This window comes from Platalea leucorodia, assembly GCF_965183815.1.
Source record: "Platalea leucorodia genome assembly, chromosome: 1".
Lineage (NCBI taxonomy): Eukaryota > Metazoa > Chordata > Aves > Pelecaniformes > Threskiornithidae > Platalea > Platalea leucorodia.
This window is the reverse complement of record NC_138823.1, coordinates 73,574,966-73,597,558: the sequence shown is the minus strand read 5'-3', so window position 1 is coordinate 73,597,558 and position 22,593 is coordinate 73,574,966. Positions and strand designations below refer to the sequence as shown.

The following is a 22,593-nucleotide window of genomic DNA, read 5'->3' as shown; positions in this document are numbered from 1 at the left end:
AGGAGAAGAAAAGCGAACGTGATGGTTGATAAGAAGGTCTCCTTTCAGTTGATTGAAATGGAAATGGAGGTTTCTGCTAGTGTCAGGAATATACTAAATGAGCTCTGAGTTGTTTTTAGGACAACAGAGTTCCCTCATCACTCACTCGGTACAGGCGCAGGCAGAACGTTTTCTGAGCTGAGCCTGCCGGAGAAAAGCCCCGTGTCGGGTCTGCGCTGCCAGGGAAGCCCCGCACTGCCCGGCTACACAGCCCTCCACTGGGCCACGGTCTCCGGTTTGCAGTTAGTTTTCTTCTAGGGCGGGAATGCCAGGAAGGCAATTATTTCCCATTCGGCAAAATTCCTTTTGTAGCTCAGAAATGTGCATGTTAGCATTTTTTTCCAAAATTATTCCTGTGTTCCTGGGCAGTCAGCATGGTGTCTCAAAAATAGATGGTGGTGGGGGGGTGTTTTCTAAAACATAAACCTGGAATTATTGCCAAAGGGGCATGTTCTCTAAAGCACGATCCCTTCCATTATAAAAACCCCTAACTGAAATCTGTTCTGATTTTAACACGGGCCTTGGCAGGCAGCAATGCTGCTGTACCCTAAGGAATGAAGTTTGAAACTTTGAATGAAATTTTGCATGGCTAGATGAGTGTGCTAAATGGAGCTGAAGGAAACCAACCAGCCTTTTCAAATAAAATTGCTGAGTGAAATTACTGAGTGCTGATGTGTGTGGGAGAAGAAGCAGCAGAGAAAAGAGATGGTGAAGGAGGGTATATTATATCTTATGAATTATAATAAGGAAAATGATGTTGCCCTTTTTCCTGAAGTGAATTTTGTCGCTTGGGTGAGTTGGCCTTGCAGCGTACTCACCTACAGAGCATCATGTGCTTTCCACATGGGAAAATGGTATCGTCTGTGAACAGAAATGTTAAGATTTTCCCAAATCGGGAATCTCTCCTTGATGTACTCTTTAAGTACGATGGTTAAAAGGCACAGCAAAGCAACACAACTGCCTTTTCTATTCAGTACGGGAGTCAGAATGAAAACATTGATACAAGGGACTCTTGGGAGGTGGCTGTTCCAGGAGTCCTGGAAACAATTTCTCTTTGATCAGCAAGCTCACAGTGAAGTCAAGCAGGTTTGGGGTTTGTTTTTTTTTTAATGGAGGGAAAGGCTGGTAGAAATTCCTAAAGCCATGCTTCCAGAGGCATATCTTTTTAACCATGGTGATGATTTTTTACAGACATTGTAAGAAATGGCACATAAGCTATGACTTATGTTGGGGGAGGGGAAAGAAAATACCGCTTGCTTTAATTGTAAAGAATGTGGATGCTTTTCATTTATAACACAAACATTCGCAAATCATGGACGTCCATGTTCAGATCATGTCTCAGGAACGCTGCTGTTTTCCTTAATTTCACTAGATATGAATACTGCTGACTTGGACTGGTTTGGTCCTGTTTCTAATGGCTGGATATTGGCTCCCAAACCAGCTAATAAATCTGAGTAACCGAGTGGTAATTTAAATATTAGTGCTCTGAGTTGTCACTTGGGAGGACCATTCTAATCTCTCATTTTTTTCCATACCAATAGCTCACTATTTGAATCAAGTATGTCCATGACATGCTTGATATTAAAATGAGATGATAGGTTGCATATTTTGAAGCTGGGACTAGAGCGATATTTTCAGAAAGTGGATGTTTGAGAAGTTCTGGGCTGTGGGATCACCGCCACCCCCTAAACAAGAAGATTTACTGTTGCGTGCCTGCTTGCTGATGGATTCTTTCTGTCTCTCCCTTTCTCCTCCTTTCCTTCCCATTGCTTCAGATACAATAGCTACGGCAGCAGCTCTTACTCTTCCCCGCGAACTTACTCTGGTGTGAGTGCCCCAACAACACCCACTTCTCGTTATGGGACAACTCTCTCGCCACCTCAAGACACCAAATCTGACAGGTTTGTAAATTAATCAGTGTTTTGACAACAGTTCCTTTATAGACTGGATGAAAGAGATAAACATAAGCTGTTCTGAATGGGTACTGGAAATACCTTGTAGCCGGATCTTTTCTAACGTTGGAAAGAGAACATACAAAAATCTAGACGTGTTCATTTCCCACTCATTCTCAAGCCTTACTCTGACGGTGTTAAGGGCTGGAAGTATTTCCATCCTGCTGCTTCTGCTTCCGCTTAAATGGATAAAACAGAGTTGCTTCATACATATGCTGTTCTAGGTATTAAAAGATGAATTAAAGCACATTTTATTTCTTTCCATTTTTTAAAATAAATTCAGACAGATCTATTTTCACTTCTATCATCTTAAATCCAGTATAAAATCTTGGAAATGTGCTTAGCTCAGAATTTCATAGGCCATAATTTTGTCCTTTCTTGAAAATGTGTGATATATCTCATTGTATTTTATCAAGGGCAGAATAAAAAAACCCACACCAGCAACAACAACAAAAAAAAAAGCAGGATTTTGAACAATCAAAATACTCTTTTGAATTATGTAAGGTACTAGGGAGAGAAAAAAGGTAGAAAAATGTCATGGATACATGAAAGAAATTCTTCTTGGCAAGAGATTTGGACCACCAGAAATTAAATGACTGTTACAACCTGAAAGTAAATGACAGCTTCAAAGGATGTCATGCTGAGTTTAAGGAGGAAATGTAGAAGTTTGTAATTAATTTCATTAAATAATTTAATATAATAATTTAATTAAATAATTTCCAATTAGGCCAGATGGGCTTTGGATTGTTTGTTACCAGATTGGCCTCTATTTCATAAAAATTCCATCTCCCATTATTTTTTTGAAGTGAAGGCTTTTTCAGGATCATTTGTCTATATTCCAATTAATTTTTATTAATGATTTTTTTTTTATTTCTGTATGTGTATAGAAATACATGTATATATGTTTTACGTATGTATGTATGTATGTTTGAACCTACTTAATGCCTCACATCCTTTCCAGTCTACTACTCAGAATGGTTCAAGTTAGGTTTTTCCAGCATGCATGTATTTCTAGCCATGAGGTATTGATTTAATCCTTTTTTTCAAGTGAGTAATTACATTAAGTTTATCTTTGGAGAAAGGCATAGTTTGTCATTTGCGCATCTTCCTAGAGTAACTTGCCTCGATTCGTCTTTCCTAATCTGAATTAAATTATTGCCGAGTGAAACCCATAATAAAAAACTCTAAACGGGCATTTTCACCCCTTTTACCTTAGCAGAATAGATGGAAGATAAGCAAGAATTAATGGTATCCCACTGCTTTCGAAGTTTCAGCTTTCTAAGCCCTTGCTGTTGGAAGCCTCTTGTTGCTACTGCAGCAACGAAATCCCAAAGTGATCAGACGCTGAGATGGCTAAAGATAGTTGGGCCTGTCCTGCGAGAGGTTGATCGCGCTGGCCCTGCTCCAGTAAAGGAAGCAAGCTTTCATTGCAGCATGCGCGTAAGTGCGTTGCTGGTTTGGAGCCAAAATGCCTTGGCCCCACAGGATGAAGCTGTAAAATTCGCAAATTCATGGAGAGTCAGGCCAGAGGGAAGCTCTGTAATCATCTGTTGTGACCTGTAATGGGTCTCACAGAAGTTAAATGAAAGCCCCCTGTACCTTCACATGTTTTCAAGTGGCAGTTCATGACTTCTTCTGGAAAACATTCCAGTATTTATCATCACTGCTAGGAAAATATTTCATATTTTGCAGGCCGATTTCTCTAGCAGCTTTTCTCTGTGAAACTGGAAAGTGCTCTGCCTTCAACTATCAGACCTCTCTTACATGTTTTAAGTGTCTGAACACAGTGCTTGAAGTTGCATCTCTGTCTTTCCTTCAGGTTACGTTTACTGCTTTCCACCTCACGTGTTAAAAATCTCTCTCCTCCTGTTTAAATTTGCAGATTGCTATTCAAGGTAGTTGAACTCACCAGGATTTCCTCATTCTTATATTTGAGGGATGTTACAGCCTGATGCTGTTTGTGTATTAGTCTCTGAGAAGCGTGAAAAATGTGTGTATGCCACAGCTGCATATTGCTTGCAGAATAGATGCAGTTATTTATTGAAAGGTAATTAAATTTACAGGTTCAGATGCCATTTTGCATCAAGTCTTGTTCTTTTTGAGTGCACTGCCATTGCAGATGTATAGTTCAGCATTCTCTAATGGCGTGACTGCTTTGAAGAAGGGCAGAAGCCTGCTTTTATTTCATTTTCCTGAAGGACATGGGTTGCAGAAATGCCCACGTAGAGATCGATGGATAGAAGTCTGCTCGCTGGAGAGTAGGCTGTGTAGTGCATGACGCAATGCTTGGTGCTAATTAGCAAGTGGAAAGTATTGTGGAACTTTTCACAGTCTTCTGTCAATGGTGTTTGCCTTAGATTATGTAAACATTATTTCCTACCTCCTGATGGTAAAAATTTACACGGATTCAAACACAAAAAAAAAAAGTTAAAAGATGAGGCGGGGAGAGGAAGACACTTGATAAGAAGCAGATGCGTATCTATGGTTAGCTCCAAGGTGAGTTTTCTGCTTTCAGCTTACAGTTACAGTTATCCAAGGACTCTCCAGAAAGATCCCTGTCTTCTATCATGCAGGGAAGAGCTCCAGATGCAGTTCCTGGTACTGTTTATCTGACCTTTGAGAATGAGGAGGAAGGAAGAAGCAGCATTTAAAGCAGTGCCCAGCAAAATGATTCATGCTCCATTCAGTTACCCTGACAGGCCTTTCAAACCCTTGGGTCCATTTTGCTTAGGTAAACAAGAGCTACAACTTAGGTGGAAAGAAGCAGTATGGTTGACATTTTGACAGTCATAGTTTTAAAACCCTCCTTGGCTAAGATCAGTAGGGAATCCAAAAGAGCAGTATAATTCAGTGCAAAAGTAACTAGATTTTGTTCTTTGAAATCCACATAATGTATATATTTCTGATTGTATAGCAGAAAAGGCTTACTTGACTGTTTCTTGGTTTCTAAATTCAGCTGCAGGCTTTTGCCAACTTCTTGCAATACTGTTGTTCTCTCTCATTTCTCTGGGTCCCCTGTGGAGAGCCATGCTTCTGAAGTGCATATTGCAGCCATGGCAGTCCTGCTTAAGGAGGGCAAATTGCAGGGCACTTTCTGTTCAGCCCCAGCCAGTCTCATTGGGAGAGAAGGAAGGGTATATTGGTTCTCTCATATCCCTCTGCTCGTGAAAGTCGCTCCTAATGCAGAATAAGTATAACCCAGTCCTGTTTTCAGCTGCCAAAGACTGCTTTGCTCCATAAATACACTGCTCCCACTCTTCACATCTTAAATCACCAATTAACTCTCTCCCCCATTCCCAAAGGAAAAACATACATTTATCAATCTCAATTTCTTAATCTCATAAATTTTGGTAACAAAGGGGAAGAGCAAGACATGGCTGGAGCACACCAGTGAGAAAAGCATTTTTCCGTACCTCTGAGTTGCCACCTTGCCTGGGGGAAGAAGGTGTTGTAAGATTCTCCTATGATTCCATGCCTTGTGCTCACACCTGGGATATTTCTGTTTAGGCAAAGATTGCCTCCTCAGACTTTGAATCTAAGATGGTCACTGAAATTGAAAGCTGCAGCCTGGAATCTGTAGCTGGACAGCAAACTCATTACTTGCAAAGCTTCACACCCCCTCATAGTGTGTTTTTGGTGGTGAAATGTATACGTTGTTGGTCATGGCCATAGTTAGACGAGACACTGAAGAAGTCTAACTTCTAAGGCAAGAGCTCCTGAATTCGGCACCAGATTTAATTCATCCCGTTGCTGGAAAAATATCCTCTGTTTCCTGCTGGTGCATTTGCCAAGGTCGGTTTCTTCTGATGCATTTGCCAGCAGACGGTTCCCGCTGGGCTTGATAGTCAAACAGTGCAGTTAGCCTAGCTCGAAAAGCCGCCTTCTCAGGGCACTGTGTGCTGAGGGAGCATGAGTTTCTGGTCCCCATTCTCTTGCCTCTATCTGTAAATCAAGTGCCAGAAAGTTCAACTTGCAAACCTGCACTTCTGGATCCTCTTGGCCAGTCAGCGTGAACTTAGTCTACACCTCTGGCTGGTCCCTCTGAGGTTCCTCCAGATCTCCAAGCTTGGTAAGGGCCTGCTGTGGTGTTTGCAAATTATTCCTGTTTGATGCACTCTCCAACTTTTCCAGACCATTAGAAAATAGACTTAAGAAAGATGAAATGTGTTTCACATCCCTTCACCTGTTTTCTGTCTTACTTGCTTTATGATCAACAGCAGTACGTTACCTTGGGCTTCCATGATGCAGGGCCTTGAATGTTGAGTGTTCATCTCCATGTTCTTATATATCTTTTGAAAGAAATTTGCATTCAAGCGTTTATTTCTGCAACAGGTGCACACAGACACTGAGCTTAGCATGACTAGATTATACGTGATTTTTTCTCCACTGGCTTTAAAGGCACTTTAAACACCATACCTGAAGCATAAACATGAAGTGCAGCAAAAGTCTGCAAATACTCTTCTTTTGAGTTTTATTCCCTCTCCAGATGCCTGAAACAGTGATTTTCTAGCAATCTGGTGCTTTCTTCAATTTTGCTCTTAAAAGCAAAATAAAACAAACAAACAAAAAAACTGCTTGAGAATACTAAACAGCTTTTCAGTTAGACTTTCTACTAAAATTAAAGGTTCCTGTAATTGACAACACCAGGGAGGTGCTGCTGGATGAAGCTTCTTGGCACGTTCTCTTTTTTCTTTTCTTTTTTTTCATTATCCGTCTATCACTAGTCTGCACTCTGAAGTTACCTTACTCCAGCTGTTAAGCGCTAAGGAGAAACAAGAAGCCTATGAAACAAAGCCCACTATATAGCCTACAAAGCTGCCCTCTCCCAAGAACATCTCCTCTTTCCTTCACTTTCTATTCATTCTGCTTCTACCATCTTCTGTGTGTCTTAACACGTACTTCTGGGCTGTCAGACCAGAGACTATTTTTTCTTGTGGTAAATGCCAAGCACATCTTTCACTCTGAATAACATAATGAGGAAGGGATAGCTTGGTAGTTGATAATAGCGGCCCAGGGCAAAAGCCTCAACTTTATTGCTGAGATTTTAAGAGGAAAAGCGGCCTGAGGAATTACTTGATGATTTACAATTTGGGAAGCAGTGGTGGCTTACACTGGTTTAGCCTCTTGTCAAACTACTGTGTAAGCAGTATTCTTGATTGCAGCTTTGTAGGCTTCATCACAGGTCATATGTTTAAACAGAAAGCGCGAGCCGGGTGAGGGTTTCAGACTGCAACGCGTTGCTGGCTGAACACGTGGTGCGCGTGGAGGGCACCGGTCACCCCCCGGGTACCCGCTGTGCTGATGCTCAGGGGCCATGTACCTTAGCCTGGATCGATGGTGGGGGGCTCTGCAAGCCGCTTCCAGGCGATTTGTGACTAGCATGAGGATGAGGAGCTACAGGCTGGAGAAAGACAGAAACATGATGTAAAACCTGTACAAGTCAGGCTGCGAGAGGAGCGTGTATGTAGAAAGTCCCTGTGCTCTACCCCACTGTAGCTTTATTTTGTGTAGTCCCTCAGGCCAATTAAAAGTCTAACGTTAATCAGTTCTTCTCTTGGTCATTCTCAAGTTTCTTTCTCAAAGGAAGCATTAGTCAGTAGTTTTATCTCTCAATTTTGTGTTTATTTTTGAGAGAAGTTTTGTAAAGTTTCCTCAAGTAATGTTTAGTCTGTTTGCAAAATCTAATATCAACACGCTTTTGAATTTGCCGTGTCATGTAGGGAGACATAACACACAGAGAGTTTCTTTAACTGTGAAAAGCAATATGGCTCTTGGCAGCTTTGCCTCCTCTTTTGTCTCTTTCTAAAGCTGGAAAGCGGATTTATTTTGTTAAAGCCAAGAGACATTTAGAGTTACTTAAGGCCTGAGTAGGAGCTGCCGTCTGTTGTTCCCCCTCTGTAGCATTCCCATGACTGCTGGAGCAGGAGCACTTTGGAAAAATGGGTAATTAGTGCTTCCTTATTAAGGTTATTAATGATTCTGACCCTTGTTATATTAAAGAAAATCCTGAATATTAACCTTATGACCTAATGGGATTTCCTCTCATAAGTCATCTGTTAATTTTTTTTAGCTCCTAAAAATATACATTTGTATTTTGTATTCTTGCTATAGATACCCATTTCCATTTAGCAGATTTTTAAAATTCAACTAACGGAGGAAAACGCAGCCACAAAGGAAGTGTATTTCAGAGTTAACGTGAATGAAAAACATTTGAAGTTGGTAATTGTAATTTTGCTGTGACAAAGTGGCTTAGAGTAAGACAGAAATATTTTCTTCACTTTTTAACAAGATTAGAGTAATTCAGGTCACATATTCCCTTTCACAATATATAGTCTATGGTGGAGTATTGTCAGAAAACTGCAAGTACTTGCTAAAAAGTGTGAGATGTCTTGTGTATCTCTGAGCTTATTTTTTTAATAATGATTACTAATTCACTGCTGTGTTAAATGCAGTAGGTCAGGTTACATCAATTTTTATTCAGAAGAGTTTTGGCCTACAATCAATGTTTTGGCTTTCTATCCTCTGCTCTGTGTATGTTTTTGTTGCCTTCTTTTTCTTTCTTTTTTTCCTATTCTTTGTTCTTTCCTATCTTTTTCCAACAAGATAAAAAACTAATGTCCTCTTTGTCCCCAAGTCCTAAGGCCATGGTGTGGAGCTACATTCACAAGATCCCTAGACTTAGATATATTCTTGCTGTGTGTTTTCTTTCCGGAATGAGAGTGTAATAACACAGCTTGTTTATCTTTTGCTGGCTTTAACAGCAGGAAGTAGAAAGCTTAATATTTTTGTATTAATAGTCCATTCTTAATAACCTTGCGTTCTCCAAAAGACTAAAAATAGTAGTCAGAGTAAGCATCCTTCTGGATTGTATTTGTAGAATTGAACAAATGGTTGATATTACCAGTTGGTAACATATGACACCAACATTAAAATGCTGGCATATATTAGCTATAACCCTGTTTTTTGAGTGATCACTCTATTATGCTTTCATTGAGTATTCACATGCTCTTCTCTGTTAAAATCTCTTACCATCTTTGATTCAATGCCAGATTATTTTTTTTTTAACCTTTTCCTTGCTTACCCAGTTTTAAAATGCAGCCTACGGCAGTAAGACTTAAATCTTCCGGAGGCCTGAAGGTACCGTTGCCCTTTAAAGAGCAGAAAAGCACCAAAATTACCTGAAGGCTCAGCCCAAGCCTTCCCACCGGCCGGCTCGGCCAGTCCCGCTGCCATTTGCCATTCAAGTATGAGTTCAGTGAAAGGGAACGTTTACTTTAAGCCTTATTGCCAGGGGGTTACAGAGACAAAAAACCAGATTTTAGAGACAAACCAAACATAGACAAATCCCTTTTCAAATTGTTTAGAATATTTGAGGAATACCTCTTACCGTTTGCCTTTCCTTCTGGCTGTTGTACAGGTTTGTACACTCTGAAGGTAACACCTGTTTCCTCCAGGTTTAGTTTATGCACGTGTAGCCAATTAAGGATAGAGTTTATTACTAGATACTAAAATCTGCTTGTTTACAGTTGCAGTTCACATTAACAAGAGGATTAATGCACCCGAATACCAGCTGAGTTACAGTGTTTGATAGCAACAGTGAAGCTGCGAGTTTATGAGGTTTCATAAGGCAAATGGTCTCAGCGTTCGGTGTGAATGTGGTCTTCACGGAGGGGAGGTGTGTCCAGTCGAGCGGGCTGGACAGTGCAGGATCTAACCGCTAAGCGAGGACTAACTCAGCCATATCAGTGCTGCTTCTTTGCCTGTTCTTTTCTAAATGTGACTGAAAACCCAAAACTTGACTGTTCGTGTTTTAAGAAGCCCGTGCCACACAAGGAGCCAGCTGACCCTATTCCTGTCCATTTAATTATAACCTATTTCAACAGAACCTTCTCGCAGCTTTGACTTAGTTTTGACCATTTCATGCTCTAAACTGTTGTATGCAATATGGCAGTCCAGAACTGACCGCATTTGGGACAAATGAATTGAATCGGGTATGTGTGTGTACACTATACTGTAGCTTGTAACTCAGCCAAGGTATGGATTCCAGTGGGAAATACCAAGTTTGGGGTAATTATTATTGGTTTGATTAGTTTCCAAGAGGTGGCAAACTAATATGGCACATGGATATTCATTTTCAGTTTCTTAGACATTGGCCTTTTTTCTGGCTATATGGCTGCGGATCTTTTATTTATATTGTGAGGCTGCTGTTCATACATCTGCAAATTTTAGCCGAGTGAGCAACGCTAGCCAAACTGTGCTAGATCAAACCTCCAAACAAGGTGTTTTGGCATGGGGAGACGTTTTACTACCAGGGCCAGGTTAGAATCCCATCTGCAGGACTGAGCTGCGCATCTCCATGATTCCCCTGCAATCCCTTGGATTTACTGTGGAGCCCCAAAGAGCTTAGTCAGAGCTGAAGGTTTCAAACCTGCTAGATGCTGTGCAGACCTACAGTCACTCTTTTGGTCTCTCAGCATCACCCCATCCTTCCCCTAATTTTCCTTCAGGTTTTATTAAGTCATAACTTCCTTTGACTTCCAATGGAGTTTGCATACTTCAGGGCAGCTGGATGGGATGGGACGGGGTGGGATAACAAGCTAAATACACCGAACAGATACAAGCACAGACTTGATAGGGACCCTCTTTTTGCATCTCTTCCAGTTTATTTCCAGATGTTTTCATGTGGAGGCACTGCCCAGTTTTCCCCTTCCTAGAGCAATTTCTGATGATATATCCAACCTTATTGCCATGGTTTTTTGTGCTACCACAGGGATGGAGCTCTAGCACTTGAATCTTAGCACAGTGGTGCCACTGTTTCTGCTGAGAGCTTTCTCTTGCAACATGCACTAAAAGGTCATAGGGTAAAATAAATTTAAAATATGTTCAAGGGAAAATTCACCACACGTACTTGACTGTCAGGGTTTGGGGATTTTTCTTCCCTTTTCTTAGCGCTGAGGCATATTAGAGATTTTTATGGTTTTGAGTGTGATCCAGCATTGATACTGTAGCTCTGGAGGAGTGCCAGCAGGGAGGCTTACAGAATATCAAGTTTTATACCATCTTATGTAATGTTTATGCGAGTGGGATATGACATATTGAAATTCAATTTATTGAAATTATTGAAATTATATTCATACTGCCCTGCTGCCAGGGGGACTGAAATGGCTATGTTTTGTGGCATTCCTGCTCGCACAGACGTAGACACTCGGGGATGATAGGTTTGCATTAATGTTTTTGTCTTCTCCTGTACCTATTTTCACTGGTGAACCGGTGCTGTTACACTAAAAGTCTACATTGTGCAGCCATGGGCATGTAAATAAATAAGGGAAAGGGTCTGAGTTCTTAAAAATAATGAAAATTTTTTCAGGTTTGCATTGCTGGTTTGGGAACCTTCCTTTAGACAGGGTTTGGTTTCTTTTCAGAAAAGGCAGTATCTATTTCTCTCATTAATCCTTTCATTGCAAAACTCATGTTACAACAATGCACAGAAACCGCTCTACATGAGTTATGTCTTTTTGATTTTATCAGTCTAATTCAATCAGTGTGGATACATTTACATCTGTATAAAGCTACCCTGTACAATACAGATTTTTCCTGTCTAAGAGACAGAAAGAGAGACACGTTTACTCTGAGGTCACACTATTGTCATGTGAGAGGTTGGTGGTACCGATGCCACCATGTTGGGGGAAAGATGTGTGAGAGGAGCCACTCTCCTAGCCAAAGTAGTACTTGCAGTAAAAAAAAAAAAATAAAAAATCTGTGTCAAGACCAAACTATAAGTGAATATAAATGTAGCTTTTTTTAAAGTGTGTTTGCTACTTGAAGCTGTTTCATCTCAAAGAAAAAACATTTACATATTTGAGAAGTCTTTACTGTAGAGACTGCCATTTCTGACAAAAAAAGTCCCACTTTTTTGGCTGGGCATTTACGCACCTTATCTCATGCATCTTAACAGCCTCCTGAACAACAGCTAGAAGTTTGATATGCATTGCTGGTGGGGACATTGAGTCTTCTTCATTACAGTAACCTACCATGGAGCATCCAGTTCATAGTTACGGTCAGAAGACTGCAGAGAAAGTCCCCTTTTGGACTAATTCTTGCTTAGCCATAAAGCAGGTTGTAGTAAACTTTTCTTTTTGTTCACTGTGGACAGAACAAGAACGAACGGGTCTAAATGGCAAAAAAAAGAAATTTAGGCTAGACAACAGAGAAGCCTTTCTTGCTGGCAGGGGTAGTTAAGCACTAGATGAGTGTGGTACGTCCATCATTAAGGGTTTTTAAGGCAGGTCAGACAAACCCTTTTCAGGAATGGTTTGAGAAGACTAAATCCTACCCTGGGCAAGAAGAGGAAAATGGGTAATCTATTCTCCTCCAGCCCCATTTCCTCTGATTTTTTTATAACGATTTTGATGCCACTTCATGATTCTTATAGCTAGCTGTGCTGTGCCTGTGTATTTTACTGATATGTTCCTATATGTGATTCATTTGGCTCTTGCAGCACGTGCAGTGAGGAAATCATGATAACAGAATTTGTTAATTTATAAAGGAAAAATACGCCCCTACTTCAGAGAGCATTCGAATTCTGAAGGGCAGTTCTGATATCTTCTTTTACTTTTGTTTTTCTGTATACAGGATTCTCAGGTGTTTGTGACACACCTGTTTTTAACATCATTCTGTAACATGTTTGGAAAGTGCTGGAAAAATATTCCAGCTTTTTTTTTTTTCTTTAAAATTTAAAAAAAAAATTACAGAATTCAGCTTTTTGGTTAACAGGATTATACAGTAAAAAAAAAAAAATATTTAGACAATATTGCAGTTGAAATAGACTGAAGAATTCTTGCACATACTTTATTTGTGCTTCAGAAATTTGGCAATTTAAGAACGCTACCCTGTCTGTCGCTCTTAAGCTCATCACTGTATCTAAAGTCAATTTCGCGAGAAGATACTTAGCCAGTGCTTTGAAGCATCCGTACATAAATATTGCCGTGTCATTCTGTTGGTTGGGATTATGTTACTTGCTGAATGATTGCTACTCATTTTTTGCCAGTATAATCAATAAAAGTGACACTGAGAAATCTGATCTTTCTTCTCTGCAGGCCAGCTTTGGGTGGTCTCCTTACATCATCTTTTCGGCAGCACCAGGAGTCCTTGGCAGCAGAAAGAGAAAGGCGACGTCAGGAGAGAGAAGAAAGGTTGCAAAGGATAGAACGTGAAGAAAGAAACAAATTCAAGTAGGAACCAAATTTGCTCTCAGTCTGTTGCTTTAATGTGTGATGGATTTGTAAATCATTGAGACATTCAATTGCAAAATAATTGAATTAATGAATAGTTTGTGTGTCTCTTTAGATACCTTTCTGGATCTAAGTATCTTAAAAACTGATATATCAAACACATCATGATGAATTTTGGCATTTAATAAACCAGCAAGTTTTTTAAAGGCGGCTGTGTATTTGCTGATTATACTGACTGGATATCTGCAGAGGCCAGGTTTTATTAGCTAATATACTCCTCAAAGTGCTACCTCAGTGAGGCACGGGGTTTGAAGATGAAACAGTGGAAGGAGGGTATCAAGAAGGGAGGAAGGGACAGCAGTGAGATATCTTTTTGCTTTTATGTTCTGCAAAGTAGAAGTGTTTTGCTGTCTCAGGACGTGTGGCAGAGTTTTTAAACTACTTTTTCCTGCTTTTCTGAACATGTGTCTCTTCCTCCTGGAAGCAGCAACTGACAGAAAGTAGTTATCAAAATTATTGCTCAAACTGTGGCCAGACAAAGGCCCCAGCTGAATATAAGAGTCTCCATTTTCACATCTTGAGAACATGTTGTGTGCTGTGGGATCCCAGGGTGTGCTGCCTGAGGTTAGTGAGAGACGAGCCCTCTCCTCCTGTTAAATCCATGCCTGGAAATCCCAGCACAGGCATTAGCAAAGACTTCAGTGGGCTTAGGATAGATAAGGAGCCTACTGTCTGTAGAGTGTGCACTAAGACACCAATTTGTTTCCTCATAAATAGGAGTGAAAAGTAAACATATTTTTAGTAGTTAGAAGACATAATGTAGTAATCTAAAGAATGGTAGGATAAATGTTTCGTAGCCCTAGAGTTGGTATTTATGGAAAAGATGGCACTGGGTTTCATGTGAGCTTGTTTATTAGTATGCAGGATTGTTTTCACTATAATCATCTCTTTAGTAAGAAGTGGAAATGGTCTGTGTCATAGTGAATTTGGAAAGAGGAGTAACTTACTAGTGGTTGTTTAGTTGGTTGGTTGAAGGAGATAGTCTCCTGGCTCCAGAAGATAGCTAGTTTAGAAGAAAATGAGAGGCGGAGGGAAGGTGGAAGAGCACCATAATAGGATCTTTGGCAGCCAACAGCTGCCCAAGTTCTCCTGAAACAGAAACAATCAGGTCTCAGTCTTCAAGCCTCTTCCAAAAACTCTCCCTCTAAGTGGTATCATCAGGCTGCAGCAGGCTGCCGTGGACAGCCAACATGATCTTTCAGAAAGGAAACTCCCAGACCAAAAAAGCCACCAGGACATTTGGCAGCTTGACCTGTTTGAATAACAGGTCTGCACATTTCACTAGAGGTTGGCTACAGTAGTTGTTCTGTCACTAAAAGAGCTTCCTTAAAGTCAGAAAACCAAATTTTTTTAAGATATATATCTTCATCCCATTACTCCAGAGTCAGAAACTTGTTAACTAAATGTCATCATTGTGTTGCATATTTAAGATGACAATTTTTCAATGCCCAGTGTTTTCATCTTCTAGATTTGAGTTCCCTGGTCACCCGAAAGTTATAACTTGTGTTTGAGTGGAGGGTCTCCAAAGCCACCAAACTTCGCAGACAGACAGCATCCCACAGTTGATTAAACAGTCTGGCGGGAGGAGGACAAAGCCACAGCAAACAGTCATGCACAGTTTTGTAAGAGTTCTTGGGATTACATTATCGTATCATCAGTCTGGATAGAAACCCAGTCTCTGAAGATGTATTTTTGATTAAAAATAGCACTTGCAATTCACAGCCTTTAAACTCGTGAGCAGTACTGGATTTACCATCATGACTCATTTGTTATCTCATTCTTTCCAACTCTGCCTCGAGAACATTGCACTAGGTTCTGGCACCATTATTGACAAATTGAGGATAATTTAAAGGAGAGCATCACCAGTTGTGAAAGAGCTTGGTTTTAGGAGAGGTGTTAAAAAGCTTCATAAGTTATTGCTAGCAAAAGGAATGCTTTACATAATGAACATTTTTCTCAGTAGAAGGACTGTTGTACCTGTTGCATATATAGAACAATATGTCCTAAAATACAAGGGTTATTCTTCAGCTGTAGGGAATGGTGAAAATTGTCAGAGGGGAAAGAGTAATGTTAAAATTTGCCTGCTGAAAAATTCCTAGGTTTTGGGTTTTTTTCCCTTGGAGTTATTCCCATAGCTATTGTAATTCCAAAGAATACTCTGAAAGTATGATAAAAGTATAACCAGTTCAGGGATTCAAAGGATGAGGAGATAGCCTGGGACAGTAATGTGTGCTCCCTATTAATGGACTTTTGAAGAGCACTTGCAAGCAGATGTTTGATAGCCATTGGTATAGTAGATGATAAGTAATTCATTTGAGGACAGAATATAAAGAGAAAAAATAGTCTTTTATTCATAAATGGAGTAGTTCTGAAAATCTTTCTGGTACTCACAGATTATGTTGTAGAAGAATCTAACAGATAAGGTGAAAGTCTCACCAGTTTTTTCCACCCAATTCAACAAAATATTAAAAATGTGTTGTAAGGAACTATCTTTCTATGATATTGAGGCATGCTGTGGACATTCATTGGGTTCTGCTGTGCTCCGACTTAAATCTGCATCCACATTTGTGGCTGTGACAGGCCTGCCTGAAATCACAGTGCTCAGGCATCCAGCAAAGTTGACTTGGCAAAAGCTAATTATATGAGTTACTTGAGGAGCTGTGGGAGGGGCAGCTGAGATAGAGGGAGGTTTGTATCTAAAACTCGGGGTGAAAAATAAAGAAGTGAAAGGTCGTTACCTATCCGATGATCCTGCATGCACCTTGTAAGACCAAAGAATTGTCCTACTTGGTAATGCCAGTCCGCTGTCCCGTTTCCAACCATGGCAACTAAAACACACTGAGGAGAGGTATGTTAGAAGGAGGGCCAATACGATATGCTCCCTGCCTTGGTCTGTCCTGCCAGGTGCTGCAGTCACTCTTTCTGGGCATTCTAGATGGAGCAAATGAGGAATGGTTTAATAGCCAGTAATGTGCCTGCTCGTTATGGATGAGTCTGGTTCATTTTGTCTCATTTCAGATACCAGGTTTCAAAAAGTGCTTCAAGTTCTTCACTTTTTGGGTTTTTTAATAATTACTCGTAATGACCTTCTGAACTACATATTTGGTGTACACATACCTGTGGTGTATGCATGGAGAAGTGTACACACATACTTTCAGCCTTTTTTACAAAAACAAACTAATAATTTTTGTCGACAGCAGCCTTCATTGTCTCTGGTCAGCTTGTTTGTACTGCTTGTGGTTTCTCCTACTGTACTTATGCTTCTGTGACTTACCTTATTCTTCTGGTTTCCTCTGCAATTTACTGCAATTCTCTTTTTAGCCGCGATTATTTAGACAAAAGAGAAGAACTAAGACAAGCAAGAGAAGAGAGGTTTGTATATAATGCATCCGTACTTCCCTGTGGTTGCTTGCACTTCCTACATTCTTTACTGTGGAGCGCTCGTGTATTTACATTTTTAACTCTGCATGCACAGAACACTTTTATTCCAAAAGACTTCTATAAGAAAGCGGTTGTTTCATTAAAGAGGAGAATGAAGTCCAGCTGTAAGCACAGCAATAAATGAAGAGCAGTGGGACTGGAATGCATAAGAATGATTGATGATCTTTTATCTATTTGTGTGGGAAATAAGCTTACTCTGTTTGCCTCAGATATTTGCCCAAATTTAGCATAGTTATAAATTGAATAAGCCTGTATTTCTCACCCAGTGGGTCCCAAGCTTTCTGGAGGGTCAGAAAAGGCAACTGAGGATAAAGGAAATTGGGGTCACAAGCATTGCAAAACTGTAGTCACAGGCTGATGGAAACGGTTCTGACCCGCTCCCAGCATATTTTTATCTTTCAGTGCCAAGTTTTCTATGCCCATCTCTCTAAACGTCAGCAAGTAAATTACAAAGCTTAGCAGTGTTTATCGTTGGGGCATTGGTTTAGTTTTATTTAAATAGCGTATTTAAAGGAATGAGCTGCTTTTTTCTTTTTTTTAATTCAATTAAATAGTTTATAAACTCTGGGCCAGGCTGGGAGCTATGTGCTTATGAAAGCACATTTTTTAAGCAATACTCTGCTAAAGACCTTTGCCTTTCAGTAGCTTCATCTCTACCTCCACTAGTAATTATACCCTGGAGGGAGCTCTTGTTTTTACCTGGAAAATATGCACATTACTGAACAAATAGTAGATGAAAAATCATCCAGATTGCTTCAGTTCTGCTTTTATGGTCCTCTAGAGGTTACTTTCTGGAGATACTTTTGGATTGTTAAGAATTGGAATTACATTATCACAGTATGAGAGCAGCCATCTCAGAAATCTTTGTATTGCTGCGTTTTGTTTTGTTTTTTTTTTTTTTTTTGGTTTGTTATTTTTTTTTCACAAAACTATCATACAGGAGGCAGTTCATTTCTGCAAACTAAAGTCTGATCTGTTGTGGCTGAAGTAGCTAATATTAAAAAATGTTTTTGACATCTCTAAGCGTAAGAAAAGGTGGATGGGCTTTCCTTTGTCCTTCCAGCCAAAACAACTACAAATAGTTTAAAGCATTTTCTGAAGTGAAACGTGTCTGATCACATAAGCATCATCCACTGAGCTTAGCTGAGTGAAACCTTTTACAGCAAGCATGCTCGTCAGCAAGGTTTGAAACAAATTAGAAGCGAGCTCTCCAGCACTTTCAAGTTGTGAGGGAATATGCCAAGTAAACTGGAGTATTTTGGGGGAAGTCTTCACCAGCGGAGCATCACTGCTCTGCAATCTGAGACAATTTCACTGGTCATTAGGGATGTGTCTTTATCCTTAGGGCTCTGTTGAATGGACATGTTAAACTATCAGTTCTTCCTGATAAAGAGGAAAGACACGTTTGCTTTGACAGCACGTAAATACTGGAGAAAACTTCTGCAAGTGAAGTCTTGCACCAGTAGTCTTCTACTTCATTGGCCTTCTGTAACTATTTTTTTTAACAAACACCTTTGCACAAATGAAGTGTCATTTCCTATAGCAAGTTGCATGTTGACTTGTTTTAAGAGAATGCATGAACTGTAAGAAAATGCTATAGCCAAGGTGCTAAAATTCTAGTTAAAATCTGGATTGTATGTTTCCTCTGTATCCGTTTGGAAAAGTAGAAGGAGATAATATTGAGCACATAGGAAAGACTCTATCAACAGCACCGGTTTGTCTAAATTCTATGAAATCTTCGGAGCATCCTGTGTACTATCATGTCACCCTGGAGCTCCAGAGTACAGCCCTCCACTTTTCCAGTGGCTCTGGGGTGGCCTCAGTATGAGGGAGGAAGATTCCTGCAGTTTCAAGGAGCCTGAGTGTAACTCAGCACCATTCATTTCACATGTTCTTACCGTTCGATGATTTGAGGCCTTTTTTACTTTGATTGGGAGTTTTCTAGTGGTAATTTAAAAATAAATCTAAGAAAGGTGATCTCCCAAGCCCTCTTTAGTGTGATTTACAGCTCAAATGCTCTCAACCCTGTGACTTTGTTGGTACATAAACATTTTAAATCGCCCTCAGGGCATTGCTCGGAGACCTAGAGAATTCACGATGATATTTTCATCTACTTGAAGATGATGAGTGGAACATCATGTTCGTGAGGTATACCAAATGGATAGCCCACAGACTTTTGGCTCCTTGTCTATAGAGAAGAGTCGGCATAGCCGTGATGATGTCTGCAGGTTTCCATGATTTAAAGGAATATGACAGTATATACAGAGGCAATGTGTCAGTCCTGTAGTGAGGGAACTAATTGCAGCAGAGAGATGGTAGCTAATCCTTTCAACTCCTTGAGATTTTGGTCTTCGTGAGACCTTGTGTATTTGATGCTGGCATTCATTCATTGTTAAGACATTGGGCAGAAACAAAAAATAACCCAAATAAATGTCATTTATCAAGTGTGAAGTGTTAATAACTTGATTCTTGAATGATTTTTATTTCTCGGTGAAATTGCTGTATCTGCTTATTAGGCTTCCCATTTGATAACTAGTTATGCTGATGTGCTGCCATTAGAGTTGCTGTTCTGGTTCCCTTTTTTCTTTCAGTATAATGAACAGATACATTTTGAGAAGGCACGTCTTGATGATAGTCCACTGCTTTGCTGGTTGGCTGTGCTGTGCATAGCTACAGAAGCTAAAATGTTGAAGAAGATGAAAAAGAGCTGAGGGCAATAAAACACTGTAGTTCCCCCCGTTACAGAAGGATCCATCCAGATCTTTGTTGTAGTCTGTTGGCAAACTGTAAAACCCTCCTTGGCAGCAGCCAGCTGGGCTGTACCTGTTTGAGCTAAGTGATCAGTCTGAATGGCTCTTTATGAGTCTGAAGTCCCATCTGCTCTACTCGTGAGGAGGCGGAAGGCACAATACGTAAGAGACCAACGTCAAAAGAAAGACTGGCTTCATGAACTGTAATGAAACATTATGCTCCTGCCAGCGAAAGGCTTTCTCCTCTATTGAAAAGGCAAAAATCATTCTCGAGAATTGGCTTCATGTTAGAACTGTAAACAGTCCTATTTTATAACCATACAAGTATGTGGCTTGTTATATTTTCATCCCGAGTCTGTAGGGGTTCTTTTTCTTGCAGAATTTGTTCAAAGCCTGTGCATACCTCTGGAGGAATAAAAGAAAATGAGTTTGTTCTTCATTATTTCTGTTTGCAATAAAGCAAATTGCCTCTGAAAACACAAGGACTGCTCTTCAAAGACACGTTTTTATGCTCTATATGGATGTTTGCAAATGTGCATGCGTGCGTGGCTACCATATGTACTAAGCGTGTTTGGTACCACAAATGGCTGACTTCTTTACCCTGCCTGCTTTTAATGCACCCCCATACACTAATTTGGGCTGTCAGTGAGGCAGAAGGGGGGAGGAGAGGTGTTCCCTGTTACAAAGTGCTTACAACGGCGGGTTATAGGAGGATGACCACAGTGTTTCGGGGACATAAGCAGTAGTCTTGATTAACCTGTTTAACAGTTCACTTGTGGGTGAGACAAACAGTCTAAAGCCCGATCCAGCTGTATTCATGGATTTATTTCTTAGCAAATAATGGTGGATAAAATTAGCAGACATCTGGAAGAGGCACGTATTTCAAAGTTATTTTGGTCGAAATGTATAAAGCACACTATGAAGAATATGATTGGTAGCTGGTCTTAATAAACAGTTAGTGAGTTCTGCCTGCCTAAAATGCAAAACAGATGTATCTTTGTTCTTTTAAAGTGACTTTGATGAATAAACTACATGTGACGTCAGGTCCAAGCTATTGGATGTCTGAGTCCGGCAGAGAAATTTTTTAGAATAAAAAAAAGAAAACTTTCCATTGTAGACTCTGGAGAGAACAAAGTGAATTCCAGTGCATTGCTCTCAGAGCAAATAGAAGCAGGTTCAGAGACTTTAGATAGTCAATCCAAACATTTATTATTGGTATTGTTTTCAGGGAGATCTGTTTTTGTCTGCTGCACTGTACCATTTTCCTCTCCTTGCAGCAATTCTCAGATTTGGCTATTTGCATCAGTATTAAGGGGCTCTGGCTTTTTTTTTTTTTCTTTTGTTTTTCTTTCCCTCCCGTTTTAGTTTTGGAAGAGGGAGGGCTGGGAGGAGGAGGTGAAGAAGGAGGGTGAAAAGGAGGACAGACAAATGCTTCCAAAAGGAGAAGGACTGTGCAGACACAATACTATATCTAAGGACTCTCTAACTCTGCTGATTTTTGCTTTTGTTTTGTCATGAGCAATTTAATGTTTTTCAGGGCAATAGTCTTTGCTTTGGTGTGCATTTTTTGGCAGATTGACCAGGCAGGCAGTTTAGTGCAGTACCCCTTGTGTCAGGAAGTCAGCTCATTCTCTGCAGGTGTTTCATCCATAAACAAGCATCAGCCACAGACTTCTTTTTCTTTACGGAAACCCTCTGGAATTTAACTTTCAGATACAAATACTTGGAGAGATTGGCAGCGGAGGAATATGAGAAGGAGCTGAGGAGTCGGAGCGTAAGCCGAGGCAGAAGTGAGCTGTCCTTGAACCTGAGATCTCCTTCAGCCCCGTCCTCGCCTGTACCCAAGTGCGTCAGCCCAGCATCCATAGAGTCCCAGGAAGAGCTGAAGACCCCTTCCACCCCTTGTGGGACCCCTCAGCCCTCAGAAGGTAAGTGAAAAGGAGGGCAGGGGAAAGAGCAGTGGTTTTATCACAGTTTCTCTCGGGCTAGAAGGGAGTTTTGATGCATGAGTGCAAGAATATAACCTCTGAGGTGCCAAAGTAAAGCGTCCTATTATATTGTTTCATTGTCTTCCTAAAATTCCTCTTTTTTCCCATAGATTTGGATGTCTTCTAGTCTATTCAAGCAAAGAATATACTGCTAATTGTTGCTATGATTTATGTTATCATTGTCTGTTGCTATTAGAATGGAATAATTGGAAAATACAGCATACAGAGGGTCTTAATTTTAGCATCATGTTCCTTGTATATTAGAAGTTACTGAATACTAAACCAACAATATTCCTGCCAACAGATTCTGCTTATGTGGTTTCTCTGAAAGAAATGCAACAGATGAATGCCAAGATTATAATAACCTTCCAGCAGAGCACAGGCTGAATGGGACAAGCAGAAAAGGTCTTGAATTGAAGGCAGGGAGGGTGTGTTGGTTATTTTTAACACCAACAAAAACTCTTAAAATTGTAGCACAAGTAGTAAAGGACTTAAAAGAGACCACAGACAATTAGTAAAAAGGAAAGTATAATTAGCGTTTGCACGGTTGGTTTGCTGTCATATAATTTATTGGTGTACAGAGCAATATTTTTCGTGTGTGCACGTCATTCTGCCACTTGCATCATGTACCCCTCCTTCAGTCCTCAAAAAAAACACCCACCGTACAGATTTATATTTGCACCACATGATGTTGCATTAACACTGGGAGCTAGGATGCATGTTGAGGGTGAATTATCGCCATCATTCATTTTTATTTTATTTGATTTCCTGCTATGTGCTATTGGTGATTAATGCATTTGTAACTTGCACTGCTTGGTTTTATTGAGTGTTATGGCTGGTAGCATGCTATAAAGCAAAGCAATTTAAGAAAAAAGTTACAAACACTGAATGTTGCATATGTTTATCCTCACGGTACTAAGTAGGTGAAGTTTATTTAATTTAGGTTTATGTATTTTCCCAATTATATTCCCAGTTTTCTTGTCTGGCACCTTAAAAGTCTCAGTGGAATCATTTAAACTTAAAAAACATGGATATTTTCCTGTAACACTGATATTCAAAAACATCCAGATGCCCATTTTTTTTGAGTGCAATATTGCTTTTAGAGCAAATAAGCTGAATTTTTCCACCATTA

At 40.1% G+C, this 22,593-nt stretch overlaps 1 protein-coding gene across 3 annotated transcripts in view; it reads left to right on the top strand.

Moving 5' to 3' along the window:
* The window catches only part of FHOD3 (formin homology 2 domain containing 3), a gene marked incomplete at both ends in the record, with an annotated part of 399,092 nt that overhangs the window by 305,102 nt on the left and 71,397 nt on the right, over positions 1-22,593 (top strand). For 2 of the 3 annotated variants that reach the window (XM_082304478.1, XM_082304476.1), the window contains 4 exons: positions 1,815-1,940; positions 13,088-13,222; positions 16,604-16,654; positions 21,187-21,401. In XM_082304478.1, coding sequence (XP_082160604.1) covers positions 1,815-1,940; positions 13,088-13,222; positions 16,604-16,654; positions 21,187-21,401 — 527 coding nt within the window. The remainder of the gene's footprint in view (positions 1-1,814; positions 1,941-13,087; positions 13,223-16,603; positions 16,655-21,186; positions 21,402-22,593) is intronic. The other variant, XM_082304477.1, reaches the window with a different exon arrangement.